This window comes from Ascaphus truei, chromosome 3 (genome assembly GCF_040206685.1).
Source record: "Ascaphus truei isolate aAscTru1 chromosome 3, aAscTru1.hap1, whole genome shotgun sequence".
Lineage (NCBI taxonomy): Eukaryota > Metazoa > Chordata > Amphibia > Anura > Ascaphidae > Ascaphus > Ascaphus truei.
In genome coordinates this window covers 336,226,650-336,244,951 of record NC_134485.1, presented here as the reverse complement: position 1 = coordinate 336,244,951, position 18,302 = coordinate 336,226,650, and the positions used below count along the sequence as shown (strand labels likewise).

Below are 18,302 nucleotides of genomic sequence, written 5' to 3'. Positions count from 1 at the left end.
AACCAAGGGTTACTCTATTATAGCCAAAAACAACTTACAGGATCCCCGCAGCGATATCCTCCAGCACCGGGACTGATGACTTTGGGACTTTATATTGCTGACCCCAGTGGCCTTATTTGTCATTTTGTGCAAGAAAATACCCAACGTGAACAGCTAATTTTACTAGCACCTGGGGGGCCCCAAGCACTGGGAACATCATACTTGGGGCATGCTGATTTAGGAACGATTTAATATTTGATCTTTCTTTTCTGATAAAATGTTGAAAGAAAAAAAAATGTTTTGCCCACTCTGTGGCACTGCCCCTTTAATGTTTCCTTTTAAACCAGGTGCTTCCAGGGTTTCTTATGAAAGAGTCATCCCGTGGTTATTCTATCTCCCCTCCTCACAGAGTAATCTCAATGCCATCATTAGTTCGGAAAACTAAAGTTTCAAAGCAACGTCACAGATATTGGAATCCTTAGTGTTCTCACTGAAAAGACAAACATTCTATTTTTCATAGGACACCCATTTTAATGAGAAACCAGTTACAATGAATTATTCTTTTTTTAAATTGTTCTACAACTTTTTAGAAGAGGTGTTAATATATCTAGCTCAGACCACTAAACTGGCTCTAGTGAGGAACCCTATATGTATGATATTTAGAGATTTGAATCCATGGAAGTTATTGAACATAACTAGAATATACCAACCGGGGTTAATCTTTTCCTACTAGCAACGAGAAAAGCGATATTTCTCAAACGGATTCAGAATACTCCACCAACTATCTTGTTGGCACAGGAGTGTGTAAAAAATTAATATCAATGGATACATTGGAAACGGCAATAGAGAAAGAAAGACACGCTGAATGGCTCAGAAACACATGGAGCTTGTTTATTGAAAATTGACCCCTCGTAAGACATAAAATCTAGAACTCCAGGCGGAAGAGATACCTTGAGATATGATGGAGAAATAAAATGAGACTACACACTCCAGAGCAATCCAGGATCGGGTAGCATGGGGAGAAGGGAGATCCTATAGGAGGAATAGAAAACAAATATTGATTAGTGATCATAGAACTACTAAATGCTGTGAAAATGAAGCCACATTATGCTGTAGTGGACATGTGTTATATAATTTAATGATGTCGTATTCCTTTGTGTAGTTTATTTTCTAACCCTATGTTCTTAATTGATGGTAATGTTACTTTATTTACATGTATGTGCCTTCATTTTGTCTGTCTTATTGTTGTTTTGCTTATTATTAAACTCACACGACTGTTCTGTTATTATCATCATTATATGTGTTAATATAAAATGAATAAGCCTTCAAGAAATATCTGTGAAAAAAATAAATTGTTCTAATAAATGGGATTGCCTTTTTCAAGGGAAAGTCCCACCCGGACTAAAAGGATTTGGCACCTTTAAAAAAGAAAATTCTGCCAAATACAACACAACGTTTTATATTAGATTGTAAGCTCTTCGGGTAAGGGACTCCTTTTTCTAATGTTACTTTTACGTCTAAAGCGCTAATTTCCATTATGTGTTATATTATTATGTCACGTGTATTACGCCCTATTTACATAGATGGGGCTATATAAATAAAGATACTCCATACATACATATTTCCACGCACTCTTCGCCTAATCTTGTTTGTGATAAGACATTTTTAAGTACAGTACAGGCAAGGTTTCAACATTGTTCTTTCTGAATGTGTATACTTTGTTCTTAAAAGTAATCATGAAGCCACCATTAGTCAAACTGGAGGACAACAATTATCTGAGAAGGACTTCACGGAACCCTCGAAAATAAGGGCTTATTAAGGGCACAACAAAGCAAAATTTCCCCTGTAGAGAAGCCAAGTGTATAGAAATAGCTTCTCTATTTGTTTCCTGCTTCATTGTGCTGTCCCTCTTACTATTTGAGGTATCCCTTACCTGCCAGGCCTTATTCCGGGTGCTGGTGCACTCCCGTATCCGAGCAGAGTACACCCACGTGGTGGCCACTGGGCAGGAAGCTGCGTTCACTTCCCAGTGGGCCTTAAGCGGGGTGCTCGGCTCTGTAACCCCCCTTGGTTTTTCTTTTAAACTCCACATCCTCCTTTAGTGCACTTTATTTTCAGTTACAGGAGCACTTAAATACTGTTTTTTTGTTATTTATTAGTTTTGAACCTCATTTCTGGTTGGCTCTTGAACGACCAACTAGATGCTGTATTCACTGATTGGCTGGTTTCACCAGCCAATCAAAGCCAGCCAATCAGTTATAAGGTTTCAAACTATATCTAGGGCTATATTGGCCTGCCAGGCATTGAGGAGTGGGGGGAGTTGCACGACCGTCAGAGATTATGCTGTGCAATTGTAAAGTCCAACTGCAGTATTGCCCTGGAAATCATTGTCGTCAAGATGTACTAATGGGTTTGAAATATGTGTCGCCCAGTGCGTGAAACACCTTGTTTTAATATAATGGCCAGCAACACATTGCTTTGCAACGTATTGCTGTACTCTATGCCAGTGAACGGGTCAACAGAATATCATGTGAACTGAAATACAAGTCTGCCAGATCTGCCCTCTATTGTCCCAGCTACTGTAAACACACTCTGCTGGGAGCGTGGGGATTACATTCAAAGTATAAGATTTAAGGATCAGATAGGACCTCTACAAATGAAACAACTGCATAACATCCCTGTACAAACTGTATCTTACTATAAATTGTAACCCAATTATTTCTCCACGTTGTGTTTAATCCCACCCTATCCCTTTTCTGCCTTTTGTACCACCTCCCTCCTGAAAACTCAATACAAAATAAAAATGTAAACGTGAATAAACAAATATATACGATATAAATGAAGTTGCTTTAATTGCAGCCACGAGGCTAGGCACTATAAAAGAGAGGTGGGGTGTAGATACATTTCCAGCACGTTATCAAGTGACTAAACATAATACATTGTTATTCTATACAATATTAAATAACAGTTTGCTCGTTTGATTAAAGAAAAAAACAAGGGTGAGTGCGACAGACATGAATGGAGCTTACAAACCATGTAGTGTGAGAAAAGTAGATGCAATTTGATTCCATGTACAGTAAATGCATAAGGTATAACCATACTGTCCAAATCTCCCTATTTATGTGGAAGATTCCAGCACAGGTTGCTGAAAAATGTCTCTGTTTTTTTACTTTCTCCCTGAAAAACAAATCAACTCAATACAAGTCAATGGAAGATAGAGAGATCTGCATTTACAGTCTCTTTTGAAATGAGTTTTAATGTGTTAGTTAATATGGGTATAACAGTATGGCCACGTCCCCCATGTGTCCCCTTACCTCCCACTGCGGCTGCGACTGGCAGCGGAGGCTAGGGAGAGTGCGGGGAGGTGCGCGTGTGCGTCCGGTGGGTTACGGGAGTGCGCGGGGGTGCTGCGGTCGATGGAGTTCCCCGGCTTCTCCCTTCGCAGGGAGCCGCCATCTTGTTGGTGCCCGCGCATGCGTGAGATGGTGCGTATGCGCAGTATAGTGCGAGCGGCGGCCATTAAGGAGATTGGGCTCCGCGGAAAGTACAATTCCCAGCAGCCATAGGGGCTGCTAGTCAGGTGGCTAATCATAGCCAATAGGGCTCTAGGATTTCCCTGCTCACCGGATTGATACATTTGGTGCACTGCAAACCACGGCAGTTGGAGCTGGGACACGGAATGGTGCGGGTGTGTGTGCAGGGTGTCAGTAGGTCCCTGCACTAGGCCAGTGACCCCTTATAGGCCCCGACTCCCTCCTAGATTGTGGTTATTACAGGGACAGCACCTCTTGATAGGGACATTGCCGCTGTAGTGTAAGCTGTGTCAGGGACACAGCAACAAGATGCCACACAGTATTTGTGTCCTGTGGTCTGGGACCAAACCACCAACGAGTTAGAGACTATCTTCATGGTGGGACACTTCAGCGGGAGTCCACCCCACGCAGAGGCAGAGGCTTCGCTGACGATGATGTCGCTGGATCAGCGGATCCTTGTTTGCTCTTCGGCTCTTCGTGCTGGAGCACCTGGGCAGGTACCTCAACAAGTTCACCAACAACAACACTCTTGTGGGCAGCACTGTCACACACACAGTGGGTGGCTTCGCTCCTGTGGACACCGGGTGGTTAGGTGCCCAGGGCACCGCAGTACTTTGGGGGAAACCCCACCAGGGTGTGGACAAGGTGGTTGGGAGCACAGTGGGGTTACGGCTGTCAGAGGCCTACGTTATACATGTTATGTCGTTATCTATGTTCTGATCTGTGTTCAGTAAACCTGTTACATATATACAAGCGTGTGTGTATTGCATTGGGTCCTGTGCAAGGGGTATCCAGCAGTGCTAGGATCCTTCACAGGTGGAGGCGCTGTCACTGGACGAACCAGATACACCCCAGGCTCCCTGAAGCGGAGGTCCAGGCCTCCTGTGAGACGGGGGAAAAGGGGCTACAACAGTGTAAGTGGAGATAAGCTTAAAGGAGGCGGTGGTACCAAAAGCCCTTACGGATTTAGCGGAGGGCGAGCTGACATTGGTGGAAATATCCTTGTAAGGCTTCCTCAAGGAGGTTCAGTAGTAGGTTTCTAATTGAGTTGAAAAAACACAGATTAACCTTTAGTGTGCCACTTTAGGACGTTATATGAAAAACAGTCTAGAACTTTTTGGTGCAGCCATCTTTCCGGAGCTGATCAGTCGCCAGCATTTAGCCGCCACCGATTCGCCACAGGGTAAAGCTAGTCACCGGCCGTTTCACCGCGAAGGTAAGTCCCTAACCTTAACCCCTTACCCTAAAAACCCTCACCCCTTACCCTAAAACCCCTTACCCTAAAACCCCTTACAGTAACCTATTAACCCCTTACCCTAAAACCCCTAACCTTAACCCCTTACCCTAACCCCCAATCGGATCCCTTACCCTAAAACCCCTAACCATAACCCTTTACCCTAACCCCCAATCGGACACCTTACCCTAAAACCCCTAACCGTAACTCCTTACTCTAACCCTAAAACCCCTAAAGTTAACCCCAAATACAGTACTGACACTAATCCATCTAACCACTTACCTTCGCAGCAATCCGGCCGACGGCTAACTGTCCCCTGTGGCAGATCGGCTGCGGTGAGATGGCCTCGCCGAAAAGGTCCCATTCCGTATGAAAAATACTTATTTGGTGAAATAAATGTAACTTATACTGCAATATTGTCCAAATGTTTTTTAAAAAAAATGTAAACAACAAAATGCAGAACAGAAAGGTTAATCACAAATGTCTCATCTTTCATACATCAGCTTATCTTTAGTGTGATGAATACAGTCAAAATATTTCCATGTTTAATATTCTTGTAATTCAACAGGAGACCTACAGTATGTACTGATATCTGATCTTAAAAAATATTGGTAATTTTACTATCTCCACCCAATCAAAATGTATAATCAAAATGTGTAGTGTGTGTTCAGGGAATCACAGCTCCTTTTCATTATAAAATGTTTAAATGTATCCCTATAATTTTGAAAGATAGGTCAATCTCTAAACTTCTTGAACTTCTGAATCTTGTTGAACTTCTGTATAACTGCGGCTAAACCCTCTAATGAGCGTTACTAGGAAAAGCTCTTGTGTGCTTCTCGACATCTAAGCGTTAAATGTAGTGATCTTTTAACTATACTGTCTAATAGCTACTCCCTGCTAGGGTCAGGTTTTAAGGATATCCCTGCTTCAGCATCCCAATGTCTTCCTAATAGATAAATGCAGTGTCATTCACAGCCATATTTTCTGCCACAAAATCGCTGCCTCCATATGAAAAGCCGAAGCTATGATGAAGAGGACGCCAAACTCGGAAGCTTTGGAGGAAAACCCAGCTCTCCACGCAGGTGGCAGGGACTGTGAGAGAGACTGCCCACTTTCTCGAAACCTCCAGACCATTGCACTACGAGTGGCTATTTGCCATTAAAGTCAACTCAAGACAATTTATTGACATTCAGATTTTTTTTAAATTTTTCTTATATTGCCTAAGAAAACCCCCAAAGGGGCTTATCCAATAAAGTGCGATAGTGCAGATATGGCACTGGCATTCTTCTCAGTGGGAGTTTCCATGTGGCAGTGCCGACTTTACTGGATAAGCGTCCAAAGTGATTTCCTTCCTAACACAATCTCCACACTGAGCCTCGCACGGGTAGTTGCCTGGGGTAAATAATAAATATGTACATTGATTTTTTTTTTAAATGCATGAGAGAAGCATAGGGAAAAAATACAGAAGCCAGCACCAGAGATTATCCATACAATGTAAGGTGGGTCAGTGGTGCCTACCTGCTGTCAACTTCTATGTTTATCACATTGCTTGTGTATGTACAGTATATATTTGTACAAGATACAGCAAACCACCACTGCCTCAAAACGAAAGAGCTTTTTTTTTATAGTAAAAGGCAGATATTATTATTATCGTTTATTTTTGAAGAGCCAACATATTCTGCAGTGCGGTACAATGGGGTTCAGCGTTGTGTATATTACACAAACAGTTACATTAAGGTGAGAACAAACCTGTACAAAGAGGTAATGAGGGCCCTGCTTGTGAGAACTTGCAATCTTACGTTTAGGCCCATATCTACTAAGCGTTGATATTTCACAAGACACCTTCCAGTTCTGAAAGATACCGTACCTTATTGCCTATTCATTTGTCAGTTATCTTCCGGTGCTGAAATGTGTCTCGTGGACTAGCACCGCTTAATGAATTTGGACCTTAATCGTAAGGAGGACAGAAAGTTAACCTATTTTAAAACCCATCTCTCCTTTCATTTTTATAAAGCATTTAGAAAATGGGATCCAACAACCCTTTCACGTTGCTTTAGGCCTTCAAGTCCTCTATCATTAAAATGTTTAATTAACATCGTTTTATACTCATAGCTTCAAGAAAAATACCATTCCTAATTATTCCCACTATTTACTTTTTCTCAAGTGGCTTTAAAAATGATTACTACGATAAACTGCATTCCTGGCAATAACACTCAACTGCCATTATTTAAATACCCGCAATGGTGCATTCATTTTATAAAAGCATTAGGAAGCTTTTTGTGTCTAAATTATAAAATGTCTTCAATAATTGTTGCTGAATCTACTGTACGACAGTAACAGGGACTTATCACTGTTATAGAGAAACTGCCTCTAAATCCAGCAGTGTGCTAGTTAATTGCACAAAGGCAATCAACCAGACTCCACGTGGCTGATTAGGACTCAGAAAAAGCCTGATGTGAGAATCAGGAGACAGTTTCCGTAGCTCACATTTGTGCTGACATAAGGAGAAAGAGGACTGCAGAGATTTCCTCAGCCCACATCTGGGCTGACCTGAGGAAAATAGGATGTCTTGATGCACACAAAAGGACTGTATGCTGACAAGGGGTCAAGACCTCTATACCTGGACACAGCGAGTGCCATAGCACACAAGGAGGCTGACCCAGGAGAACAGAGAGGCCCTCCCCTACAGCCACAGCAACAGATACAAAAAACTTTGTTGTTGGACTGTAGTGTATACAGATGCAGCTAGAAAATATGGGAGTGAACCCAAAACGACTGATGCTGCCAAAGTCAAGTATAATAAAGTGTAAGGAAAAAACTCAATCCACTAAAAGTATGTAGCAATTCACCATTAGGACACAATGAAATCTTCAAATTATAAGGATTAGACTCACCCAGGGCGGGGGGCCCGTTGTGCCGATAGTGACCGGGTGCAGGAAATGAAGTGTCCAGGGACACCTCACTCTTGAACCTCCTGAGGCCACTAGCTGCTGCCCTTACCCTGCCCGGTGTCTTAGGTATCCTGCGTGCGGTTGCGGTGAGCTGTTCCACACTGCTGAAGGATTTCCTCTGGCGTGACTTTCCCCGTGATGCGGATGGCTGCGGCGTCTTCCTTCTTAGGTAAACGCCGACACGATGTCCGCGTAGGGGGACCGCTGATACTCTTTGATAAAGTTCTGGAGAAGGACGAAACGCGTCAGAGTGCCCCTTCTGTGATGTACAGCATGTAAATTAAAGCTGATTTTAATTTTACTTGTTCCTGGGCTGGACTTCTATTGCTGTGACCGCCTTCACCCCTTTTCTTTTACCTATACAGATGCAGCCACCAGTATTAGATCACTCGCCTTGGAAAATCTGCGGCAATCTCACTGTAAATGCCTCAACATTTCTGTGAGATTCCTAATGGCCCATCGGATTAACACAGCGTGGGGGAAGGGGGGGGGAAGTGGGGGAAAGAGGAGGGGGGGTCCCTGCAGTCACATTCAAAGTGAATGGGTCTGCAGGGACTCCTGCTGTGTTAATGCGATGGGCCATTAGGAATCTCACAGAAATGTTGAGGCATTTACAGTGAGATTGCCCAAGATTTTCCAAGGGGTGTGGGTGTGTGTGTGTGTGTGTGTGTGTGTGTGTGTGTGTGTGTGTGTGTGTGTGTGTGTGTGTGTGTGTGTGTGTGTGTGTGTGTGTGTGTGTGTGTGTGTGTGTGTGTGTGTGTGGTGGTAACCAACTTAGCTACCCACCCAGTTAGAAAGGGCTGGAGTAAAAGTGTAGTTATTCTCCAAAGTGGAGAAGGCCTTTATTTTGTTTGTTTCTGTATGTTTTTCCTTGTTAAAGCAACAGGCGCAATAATGCCAACATATAATTTCACCCTAATCGGTCTCCATTAAATGTATCTCTGTACACATCTCTTACAAAGACCATAAACTCCTGTTATTTCTAAAGGCAGATGTACTCCGACAGCAGATGTTAAAGCAGCAATACTACAGCCCTCCCCTTTTTCTTTCTTATTTGTATATGTAAAGGATGTGGCAATGTATCATTCTATATTCTTACTTAAGCTGGCAATCGTTTTGTGCTTCTGTTATAAATCTGTCAAAATCCTGATTGTGTGCCTAATGAAATGGCCGCCTTCTAACTTTACGCTGCAGACTGGGAAATTCCACAGCTGAAATGTAACATTATATATTGTATTATATTAAAGCTGCAGTTCAGTCTTTTTTTTTTTTTTTAATTTATTTTTTTACTTCAATAGTTTTATGTGTGCAATCTCTAATTACCTAAAGAACTGTATAGCTGCCGGTCAATTCGTTCTCCATGTATTGATAGGTGAAATTTGGTGACATAATTAGAGCTGGCATATGTTTTTCTTCTGCTTCTGTCTCTCAGTGGAAGCTCATGAATATTCATGAGCACTCCTACACTGACATGAGCTAGAGGGAGGGCAGGGCTGACAAAGGGGTGTGCCAGGGCTTGTGACAGGACAGGAAGGGGCAGTGCCTTAGCAAATGGCTGTTAAAATAGAATACAAGAAAATTGGTCTTTCAAAGTTGTTTTTTTAAAAACAGAAAATGCTAAAAGTATTTTTTCTTACTACAGAACTGATTTATTAAAAAAAACACACATGCAGGATATTGACTGAACTGCAGCTTTAAGTGTAACACATTATTGTTAAATCTTTCAGAGCAATAGACAGTCTGCTATTTGGAAAACAGCAACAGATCTGTTTGTGATACTTTGTTCCCAAAGGTGTGTGTCAGAGGCTGTTTCAAAAGAGGAAGTGGACATGACTTTCTAAATGGTCGCTGTAGCAACCAAAGGATGGCCAGTACATTAAAAAAAAAAATTAAAAATTGCATTAGGAGTTTAAAAAAACTGTAGGCAATATTATCTAATATGGAGGTGAGCAAACTGAGGTACGATGGCGAGAGATATTTTTTGTGCTCTTCCCCAAAGCATTTAAATTAAATGCCGGGGGGGCGTGCGAGGCCTCTGTAACTCACTTACCTTGACTCAGACAGCTTCGGGCGATGCGTCGCCATGGCAATGCGGCGGCAAATTACACCATGGGGTAATTTGATGCTTTATACAAGGTAAGAGGTTGGGGGGGGAGGGGAGGGGCGCGAGCCAGCAAGGCAAAAAGTTTGCGCACCCCTGATCTAATACTACAGAAATTATTTACCGTATATAAAAAAAACCATATAGGATCTTTCACATGTTTCTGCTTCCTGCTGCGGGTTTTTTAGGCAGGAACAGAGTTGCTTTTACTAACCATTAATATCTCAAGACCAGCAGGGCATAGCAGAAATCAAATTAGCTATTCACTTAACCTGCACAGGGGTTGATCCTAGTATTTCCGTTTTAAGCAGATCATCTATTAACTTCACTCAGAGTAGCATGTACACTGTTCTTTATAGAGATGTGCAAAACTTTTGCAAAAGTTTGCGAATCGGGTAAAATTTGCAAAACAGCAAAGTACTGCAGCATTTTTTTAGTGCAAGCTTTAACGGTCAATGCGAAGTTCACATGACACTTTTTATACTACCGATTTCACAAACTTATTGTGAAAATGGCAAAAATGCTGGTGAAAATTCGCAACATTTGTGAAATATATTTAACCTGAATATGTCCCAAAAATGTAAAGAAAAATTCAGATTTTTGTTTTGCAAAGCACTGTTCAATAAATTTTTTCCATCATAAATGTCTTCTCTCGTGGACATTTGTTTTCATATGAGAGGAGGTTGCAATACACTCAATAGCATATTGATGCAGAATTGCAGATCTCTTTACCGCAGGTGTGAAGAAATGAAAGTCTCCAGTTCCTAGCCAATAGTTCCTGGCCAGACAATGGTTCTAGGATTGTTCTGTGCTGTCCTTCAAAAGAATAATTTTATTCGTCTGCCTGATGTGAGTGTCTTGTGAGGTTGTGATCTTTGTGTTCATGGTGGAGCTCTGTGTATCTGGGAAGAGAGAGGTGGGAAGAGGGGGAAAAAGAGAACGAAAGAGAGCGGGGAAAAGGGAGAGAGGGAAAGAGGGGAGAAGGGGGCTAAGGGGGAGAGAGAGGGGAAGGGGAGGAATGCCTGGACTGTCTCCTCCTGCATCTCACCATGCCCTGCCTATTGCTTGTTTTGCTTACTGTTTCCTCACTACTTTGTGAACGTCTCTGTTCTCTCCAACTTCCCCACTCCCCACTGCACCATTATTTATACACCTCTCTCCCAACAACTTCTTTACCCCTCAATAAAAAGCACCCACACAAATCCTCTATTCACACCCTCTATCTACTCCTTCCTGCTGCTGGGGATCTACCCTAAGCCTGAACCAAGACACACACCTGATATCACCCATGCCTCCCTGCCATCTCTTCCCCTGTAAATAGTGTTAACCTTCTGATTTAATACTGACTAACCTTAAAACTCACCCCACAAGTTAAGCATCCCAACAGCCTGCACTCATGGTTACTGTCCCACACTCAGCCACTCCTACCACCCATTGTGGCCAAGCACTGCCATACACAGCACTTATTCCCTCACCTGCTGTCTCTGTAAGTCTCCCACCATACCTCTTAGATTGTAAGCTCTTCGGGGCAGGGATTTCCTTTCCTATTTTCTAATTTTGCTGCACTTATTGTATCATTTTAATTCCCTATACTGTATTCTTTGTGAAGCGCTGAGTACACTTTTGGCGCTATATAAATAAAGACATACAATACAAAGAGAGAGAGAGGGAAGGGGAGGAAGAGGTGAAGGGGGAAAGGGAGAGAAGGGTGAGGGAGAGAGAAGGGGAGAGGGGGAGAAGGGGCATGGTGGAAGGTGAAGAGAGGGGGAGAAGAGGGGACAGAGAGGGAGGGGCAAGGGAAAATGAAAAGGATAGAGAGAGAGGGAAGGGGGAGAGAAGGGGAAGGGGGCAAGAGGGGGAGGAAAAGGGGAGTGAGAAGTGGCTGAGAGAAGGGGGAAAGATGGGATTAGAGAGGGAAAAAGGCGTGAGAGAGGGGAGAAAGGGGGAATAAGAGAGGGAGGGACTGGTGAGTGAGAGGGGGGTGGGGTGGAAGTGAGATAGAGGAAGGGGAGTGATAGGGATAGAGAGTTAGAAAGAGGGAGGAGAGGGAGCGAGATAGGGACACATGCAGGGCAGCCAACTAGGGGGAAGCCAGACAACCCAGCAGCTCAATGCAGGGGTACCCATATCCGATGTACCCGCCTCCACTTTTTCTTTCACGGCTATAACAATTCCTCTGGCACTGCCGGTGAGGGTTACTAGAGATTCATTCCCTCGGGTGAATTCAAAGAATGCTACTCCTGCTCCGACGAGTCCTCCTGCCCATGTTAACCCATTTATGCTGTAGTGTCAAGAGCGGGAAATAGGCCGGGACTGATGTTGGCTGACGCCATAGCTGAGGCCCAAGTCCCTGAGCTCCGTGGCCTGCCGGATCCTGAGAGGGCTTATATGATGGTGGTGATCGGGCGTGGTCGGCGCCAGGTAAATAGAACCCCAGGGTATTCGTATGAACATACCACTAAGGTGGTATCTGCTCAGGACATTTTAATCGCCCCAGAGACTGAACTAGAAGGTTCTTCCCCAAAGAGGGATGAGCTAGTGCCGAGTTGTCCCGGCAAAGATATGTCCTTTGATGATGATACACCTGGTATAATGCTGCTTAATACTATGTCACCTATAGAAGGTTGGGTGTTCAGGTTGTTCACTCCAAGACCACCCTCTCTTATAGGCACTGTAACATCTGAATGTACTGCTATGCTGTCTAGTTCAAATGTGAGGGAAGAGATACAATGGTGGGACCCTAGGCTCCACGGGTATGTTCCACACATTCACAGGACTCGTTTTCTACTGGTAGTAGATGATGTAGTAGATCAGTGGTGGGAAGAGGGAGAGTTCACACACGAGCAGACTGCAGACATTATCAGGGACCGCAGGAGGATATAACTATGGGATTAGTTTCACCTTCTGGACAGGGATGATTATGTATGAGGCCCCATTAGAGGAGGCTTTATTCTGGGTATTGCCAGGGCAGGCTTGCGGGAACAATATCCTCATCAAGAACAGTAGGGCTGACTGGTTAGTGCTCCATCGTTATAGGAAGTCCCATGGGTACGATTACCCTTATGTACCGGAACCTATAGTGAGGGAAGCCGAGGAGCATAGGGAGGAATGCGTCAGATATGCGGTTCTGGATTATCTGTCTACCCGCTGCAGTAGTAGGTCTCAATACAATGAGGCTGCTTACCTTATCAAGGTATGGAAGGTCGGCAGGAATGTATACATACAGGTGGAGTATATTTCTGAGAAGGGTCAGAAGAGATGCTATTCAGTCACAGTACCGGGTAGACACGGCAGACTGGTCCAGAAACCTGACCCCAAACACTACTACTGAATGTCCAATATTATTAGAGCAGGAGCGGTACTGCAAAATGATAATGTACGATTACAGTGCAGGATATGTGCTGCACGGGTTATGGGTTCTCCTGAATAGGAGTGCCTGGTTACAAAGTTATGTATGATGTATGTCCTGTTTTCACACAATTTGTTTGGTGGTATAAAAATAGTGTGCCTCATGCGCGGCCGTGAGGGATTTCACTAGGGGGAGTATGGAGCCTAGTTCCCCTGGTTATGTGTTTCCCGGCTCTGGCATGTAAGTCCTGGTAAGTGCAGGCAGTGTCAGGGTTAAATCCCTTTTTCATGGCCAGGATGTGAGTCCATGGCACACAAGCTAGATTGTTGCCATAGCCAGGTGCAGGCTGGGTGTCAGTTGGGAGAATCATGCCAGGGGGGAGTGTTGAGGTCACACATAGTATGGCGTGACACCGGGACCTCCTCTAACACCTGCCCAGTTTGGGACAGGGTCATTAACCCCTTCCCAGATATGTAAGAGGCTCTGTCAAAGGAGACCAGGCCTTTTAACACATTTATACCTTCTGGGATCATTCACTAGGCAAAACAAGATGGTGGGAAAAAATTAGGTTTATTCGGGTAAACGCGTACACACAAATGAAATACAAAATACAGACAGAATACACACTTACTGGGGTTCTGGGGGTGAGAGCTAGCCTCAAATAGGTGCAGGGCGCCTGCTTCAGCAAAGACTTACCCTGTCCGCTCCACGTCTCTGGAATAAGCCTGGAACAAGTAACATTATTCCTCAGAACTGGTCCTGCCTTGGTCTGCAAGTAACAATGGATGGGAACCTTTTCAACGAAATCAATAGGAGAATGAAGATGAGATAGAGCCCATTTGTAAGAAACAAGACAATCTTTCACGGGAACCATCCACTGTGCCTCAAGATGAATGTTTTCAACCAGTGCATTCTGCCTACATTATACAGCAAATAAAAATGCAACTTGTGAGCACATTCATGTCTCAGACAGGTATATCTGTCTATATACATATATAACAAATGCACTCAAATGGAGTAATTGATTCTCTATTCTGCTGAATAAGGACCGCCGATATGCAGTGGCAGGTCTGACAAGTTTTTCTCAGCTCCTTGTGATAATGATAGCTGCCCCAATGTACCACAACATTTCCCCCTCCAAATACTATTTACAATTTGCTTACTTCTTACGGGTATGAAACAATCAAATAAATAATATCAGACAAACATTGGAGACTGTAAGGATCCGCGCTGCGGGTACACCCGCTTCCAGCGCCTCCATACCTTGTCTCTGTGCCACCCAGGCTCCCCGGCGGCGTGCCTCACTCCTCGCAGTCCCCCCCACGGCTGCTCCCGCACTTCCGGGTCGCACGCGTCACCCTTACGTTTCCATGTCTTCTAATTCCAGGTCTCCTGCTCTTGTTCTACCAACATTGGACGCTCCGCAATGCAACTGGGCAGTCATCAACTTCCTTCTATGGAGCGACTACGTCGGAGAGACGAGGGCCTGTGCTTCTATTGTGGATCTCCTGGGCACATCCTGTCACGTTGTCCCTTGAGGCCGGGAAACGCCAACGCCCAGTGAGGTATGAGGGAATCTCACTGGGTACCATCTCTTCTTTTCCCTCTCCCGCACAGGGGCTTCCCAAACGCATCTTACTGCCTGTCCTCCTTAAGTACGCCAGCATTCAAACCACCGCTCTGGCCTTCCTCGATTCTGGATCCGGAGGGAATTTCATAAATCAGGCTTTTGCTATCCAGCACAACATTCCACTCTGGGAGAAGGCCTTCCCGGTTGGATTGGAGGCTATCAATGGTCGACCCCTGCAGCCAGCCTTTATTTCCTTGGAGACACTTCCCATTGAACTTTCTATGAATGATGGACATTTAGAACTCATTTCTTTTGATGTCATCCATTCCCCTTCGGTTCAAATCATCCTGGGCTTACCATGGCTGCAACTACACAATCCCATCATCGATTGAACTGCTGAATTCCCCGTACAATGGAGATCCTCCCAGGTGGAATCATCTTCTCCGTCCACTGCGGTATTGGTTGTCTTGGAAACCTTTCCCCCGCAAGATGCCACCGTACCGGATGTCTATTCGGAGTTCCTGGATGTCTTCAGTAAGACCAAATCCGAAGAGCTTCCCCCTCATCGCCCTTTTGACCGCCCGATTGACTTAATTCCGGGTGCTCCTTTTCCCAAAGCCAGGTCATATCCATTATCTCTGCCTGAGACGGAGGCCATGTCCGAGTATACCACCGAAAACCTTCAAAAAAGCTTCATCCGGAAATCCACTTCTCCCGCCGGAGCAGGATTCTTTTTTGTAAAAAAGAAAGATGGGACGCTTCGCCCGTGCATCGATTTCCGTGGCCTAAACAAGATTACCATCAAGAATCGCTACCCTTTGCCTCTTATCCCGGAGCTCTTCGATAGGCTGCAAGGCGCGACGATTTTCTCTAAACTTGATCTACGGGGGGCATATAACCTGATTCGCATCCGCAGTGGAGATGAGTGGAAGACCGCGTTCAACACGCGCAGCGGTCACTATGAGTGCCTGGTGATGCCGTTTGGGTTGTGCAATGCCCCTGCAGTCTTCCAAGACTTTATGAATGAGGTTTTTCGTGATCTATTGAATTCTTTTGTGATTATCTACTTGGATGATATCCTTATTTTTTTCAAAACCCTCGAGAAACACATTCTCCATACCAAGATGGTGCTCTCTTGTTTACGGGCCAACAAGCTCTACGCCAAGATGGAGAAGTGTGTCTTTCACCAATCCTCAACTACCTTCCTGGGATACGTTGTCGCGGATCAAGGGTTCACCATTGATCCGGAGAAGCTCAATTCTGTACTCGAATGGCCACAACCTAACTCTTTAAAGGCGATTCAGCGTTTCCTCGGTTTCGCAAATTATTATAGGAAATTTATTGCTGGTTTTTCTACCTTGGTAGCACCCATTACGGCCCTTAACCAAAAAGAGGCCGATCCTTCCTCTTGGCCATTGGAGGCCAGCCGGGCCTTTGAGTCTCTTAAAAGAGCCTTTGTCTCGGCTCCCATTCTGCGACATCCCGTCCCCACTCTCCCCTTTACCTTGGAAGTTGACGCCTCCGACGTGGGAGCCGGTGCGGTTCTCTCTCAAAGAACCACCCCCGAAGATAAACTACACCCCTGTGGGTTTTTTTCTAAAAAAAATTCTTCAGCAGAAAGAAATTACGACGTGGGGAATAGGGAGTTGTTGGCCATCAAGATGGCATTACAAGAGTGGAGACATGTTTAGGAAGTAATCAAGGAACCCAATCTGATCCTGACAGACCACAAAAATCTTTCTTACATTGAAGGTGCTCGTCTTGGGCCCCGTCAAGCTCGTTGGGCATTGTTCTTCTCAAGGTTTAACTTTATCATCTCTTATATTCCTGGGACAAATAATATCAAAGCGGATGCATTGTCCCGTCAGTTTATCACTGAGGAGAAGTCACAGGATGTCCCGGAGAGTATCCAATTGTTTATCTCTGCCACCTCCTTTGACATACTGGATAAGATTTTGGAGTCTCAAGCACAGGTCCCCGAAGGGCTAGAAGTCCCTGATGGTCGTCTTTACGCGGCCCCACGTTTTCATCTCAAACTTCTTTAATGGGGTCACTCCTCCAGATCTGCCGGCCATCCCGGGTTTAAGAAGACTACTGATCTGATTCGGCGAACCTTCTGGTGGCCCAATATGTTAAAGGACATTGGAGCTTTCACCTCCTCTTGCCCAGTCTGCGCACAAAATAAATCTGTCCGTCAAAAGCCTTCCGGTCTTCTACAACCCCTCCCGGTCCCGGACCGTCCTTGGAGTCACATTGCTATGGACTTCATCGTGGATCTTCCCACATCTAATGGTATGACTACTATTCTTGTAATTGTTGACAGATTCTCCAAGCAAGCTCATTTTGTTCCCCTCAAGGGTATACCCAATTCCAGTACTTTGGCGGATATTTTTGTAAAATAAATTTTCCATATTCATGGCGTCCCGTGGTCCATTGTCTCGGATCGTGGTACTCAATTTGTTTCTAAATTCTGGCGTGCATTTTCCCAGAGGTTGGGCATTATCCTTCTTTTTTCCTCAGGCTACCACCCCCAAACGAATGGGCAGACCGAACGCATGAACCAGTCCCTCGAACAGTATTTGCTTTGTTTTTCTTCCGATTCTCAGGATAATTAGTTACTTCCTTGGGCAGAATTTGTGATTAACTCTCTCAAGTCCACTCAAGAATCACCGTTTTTTGTAAACTACGGATTTCATCCTACCCATCTTCCCATGCATTCTCCCAGGTCCGGAGTCATGGAGGAGGATTCAAACAGTTTTACAGGAGTCCGTGCTAAGACAGAAGAGACAAGCAGATAGGCTTCATCAGTAGGCCCATAAGTTCGCACCTGGAGAGGTCTGGCTTTCTTCTAAAAATATCAAACTGAAGGCCCCAACCCCTAAACTGTCTCTCAGGTTTCTGGGTCCTTTCTCCATTCTGAGACAAATTAATCCTGTGGCCTATCAGCTTCGCTTGCCTCCCTCTATGAAAATTTCACCCGTCTTCCATGTTTCACTCTTGAAACCGTTTATCCAAGGCAAACGATTCGCTCATCCTTCTCTTCGGCCTCCTCCCCCCCATTGTACCAGGACAACAGGAGTTCGAAATCCAGTCCATCATTGACTCTCGCATCTCCAGGGGCAAGCTCCAATTTTTGGTCCACTGGAAGGGATAGACCTCAGGATCGTTCTTGGGTCTCGCATACGGATCTTCACGCCCCGTCTCTACTCAAACGATTCCACCAAAAATTTCCCCTCAGACCTTGGATCCACGCTGCAGGTACACCCACTTCCAGAGCCTCCTTAACTTGTCTCCGTGTCGCCCAGGCTCCCCGGCGGCATGACTCACTCCTCGCGGTCCCCCCCATGGCTGCTCCCGCACTTCCGGGTCGCGCGCGTCACCCTTACGGGCATAACCGGACCCAGGCTTCCATTCACTGGCGCGTCCGCCTGACTCCGCCTCCTCAGGTGCTGCGCGCGCATCACACGCTTCCCTGTCCCTGCTCAATCAGGTTCGCCCCCCAGGCCCTTCTCCCCTATCTGATCCTTCCCCGGGCCGCTCCTCCGTTCCTCCCCTTCCTCTGATAGGTCCCAGCCCCCTATTTAG

General features: G+C 45.1%; 1 protein-coding gene and 1 long non-coding RNA gene across 2 annotated transcripts in view; one reads left to right on the top strand and one right to left on the bottom strand.

The window, feature by feature from the left end:
- Positions 1–871: 871 nt before the first annotated feature.
- The window catches only part of LOC142489941 (uncharacterized), a 44,686-nt gene continuing 27,255 nt past the window's right edge, over positions 872–18,302 (bottom strand). The window contains exon 3 of the long non-coding RNA XR_012799964.1: positions 872–1,011. This is a non-coding gene — a long non-coding RNA (uncharacterized LOC142489941). The remainder of the gene's footprint in view (positions 1,012–18,302) is intronic.
- CYP27B1 (cytochrome P450 family 27 subfamily B member 1) overlaps positions 3,386–18,302 on the top strand; it is a 31,840-nt gene continuing 16,923 nt past the window's right edge. The window contains exon 1 of the mRNA XM_075591600.1: positions 3,386–4,009. Within this exon, the coding sequence (XP_075447715.1) occupies positions 3,887–4,009 (123 nt within the window). The 5' untranslated portion in view covers positions 3,386–3,886. The remainder of the gene's footprint in view (positions 4,010–18,302) is intronic.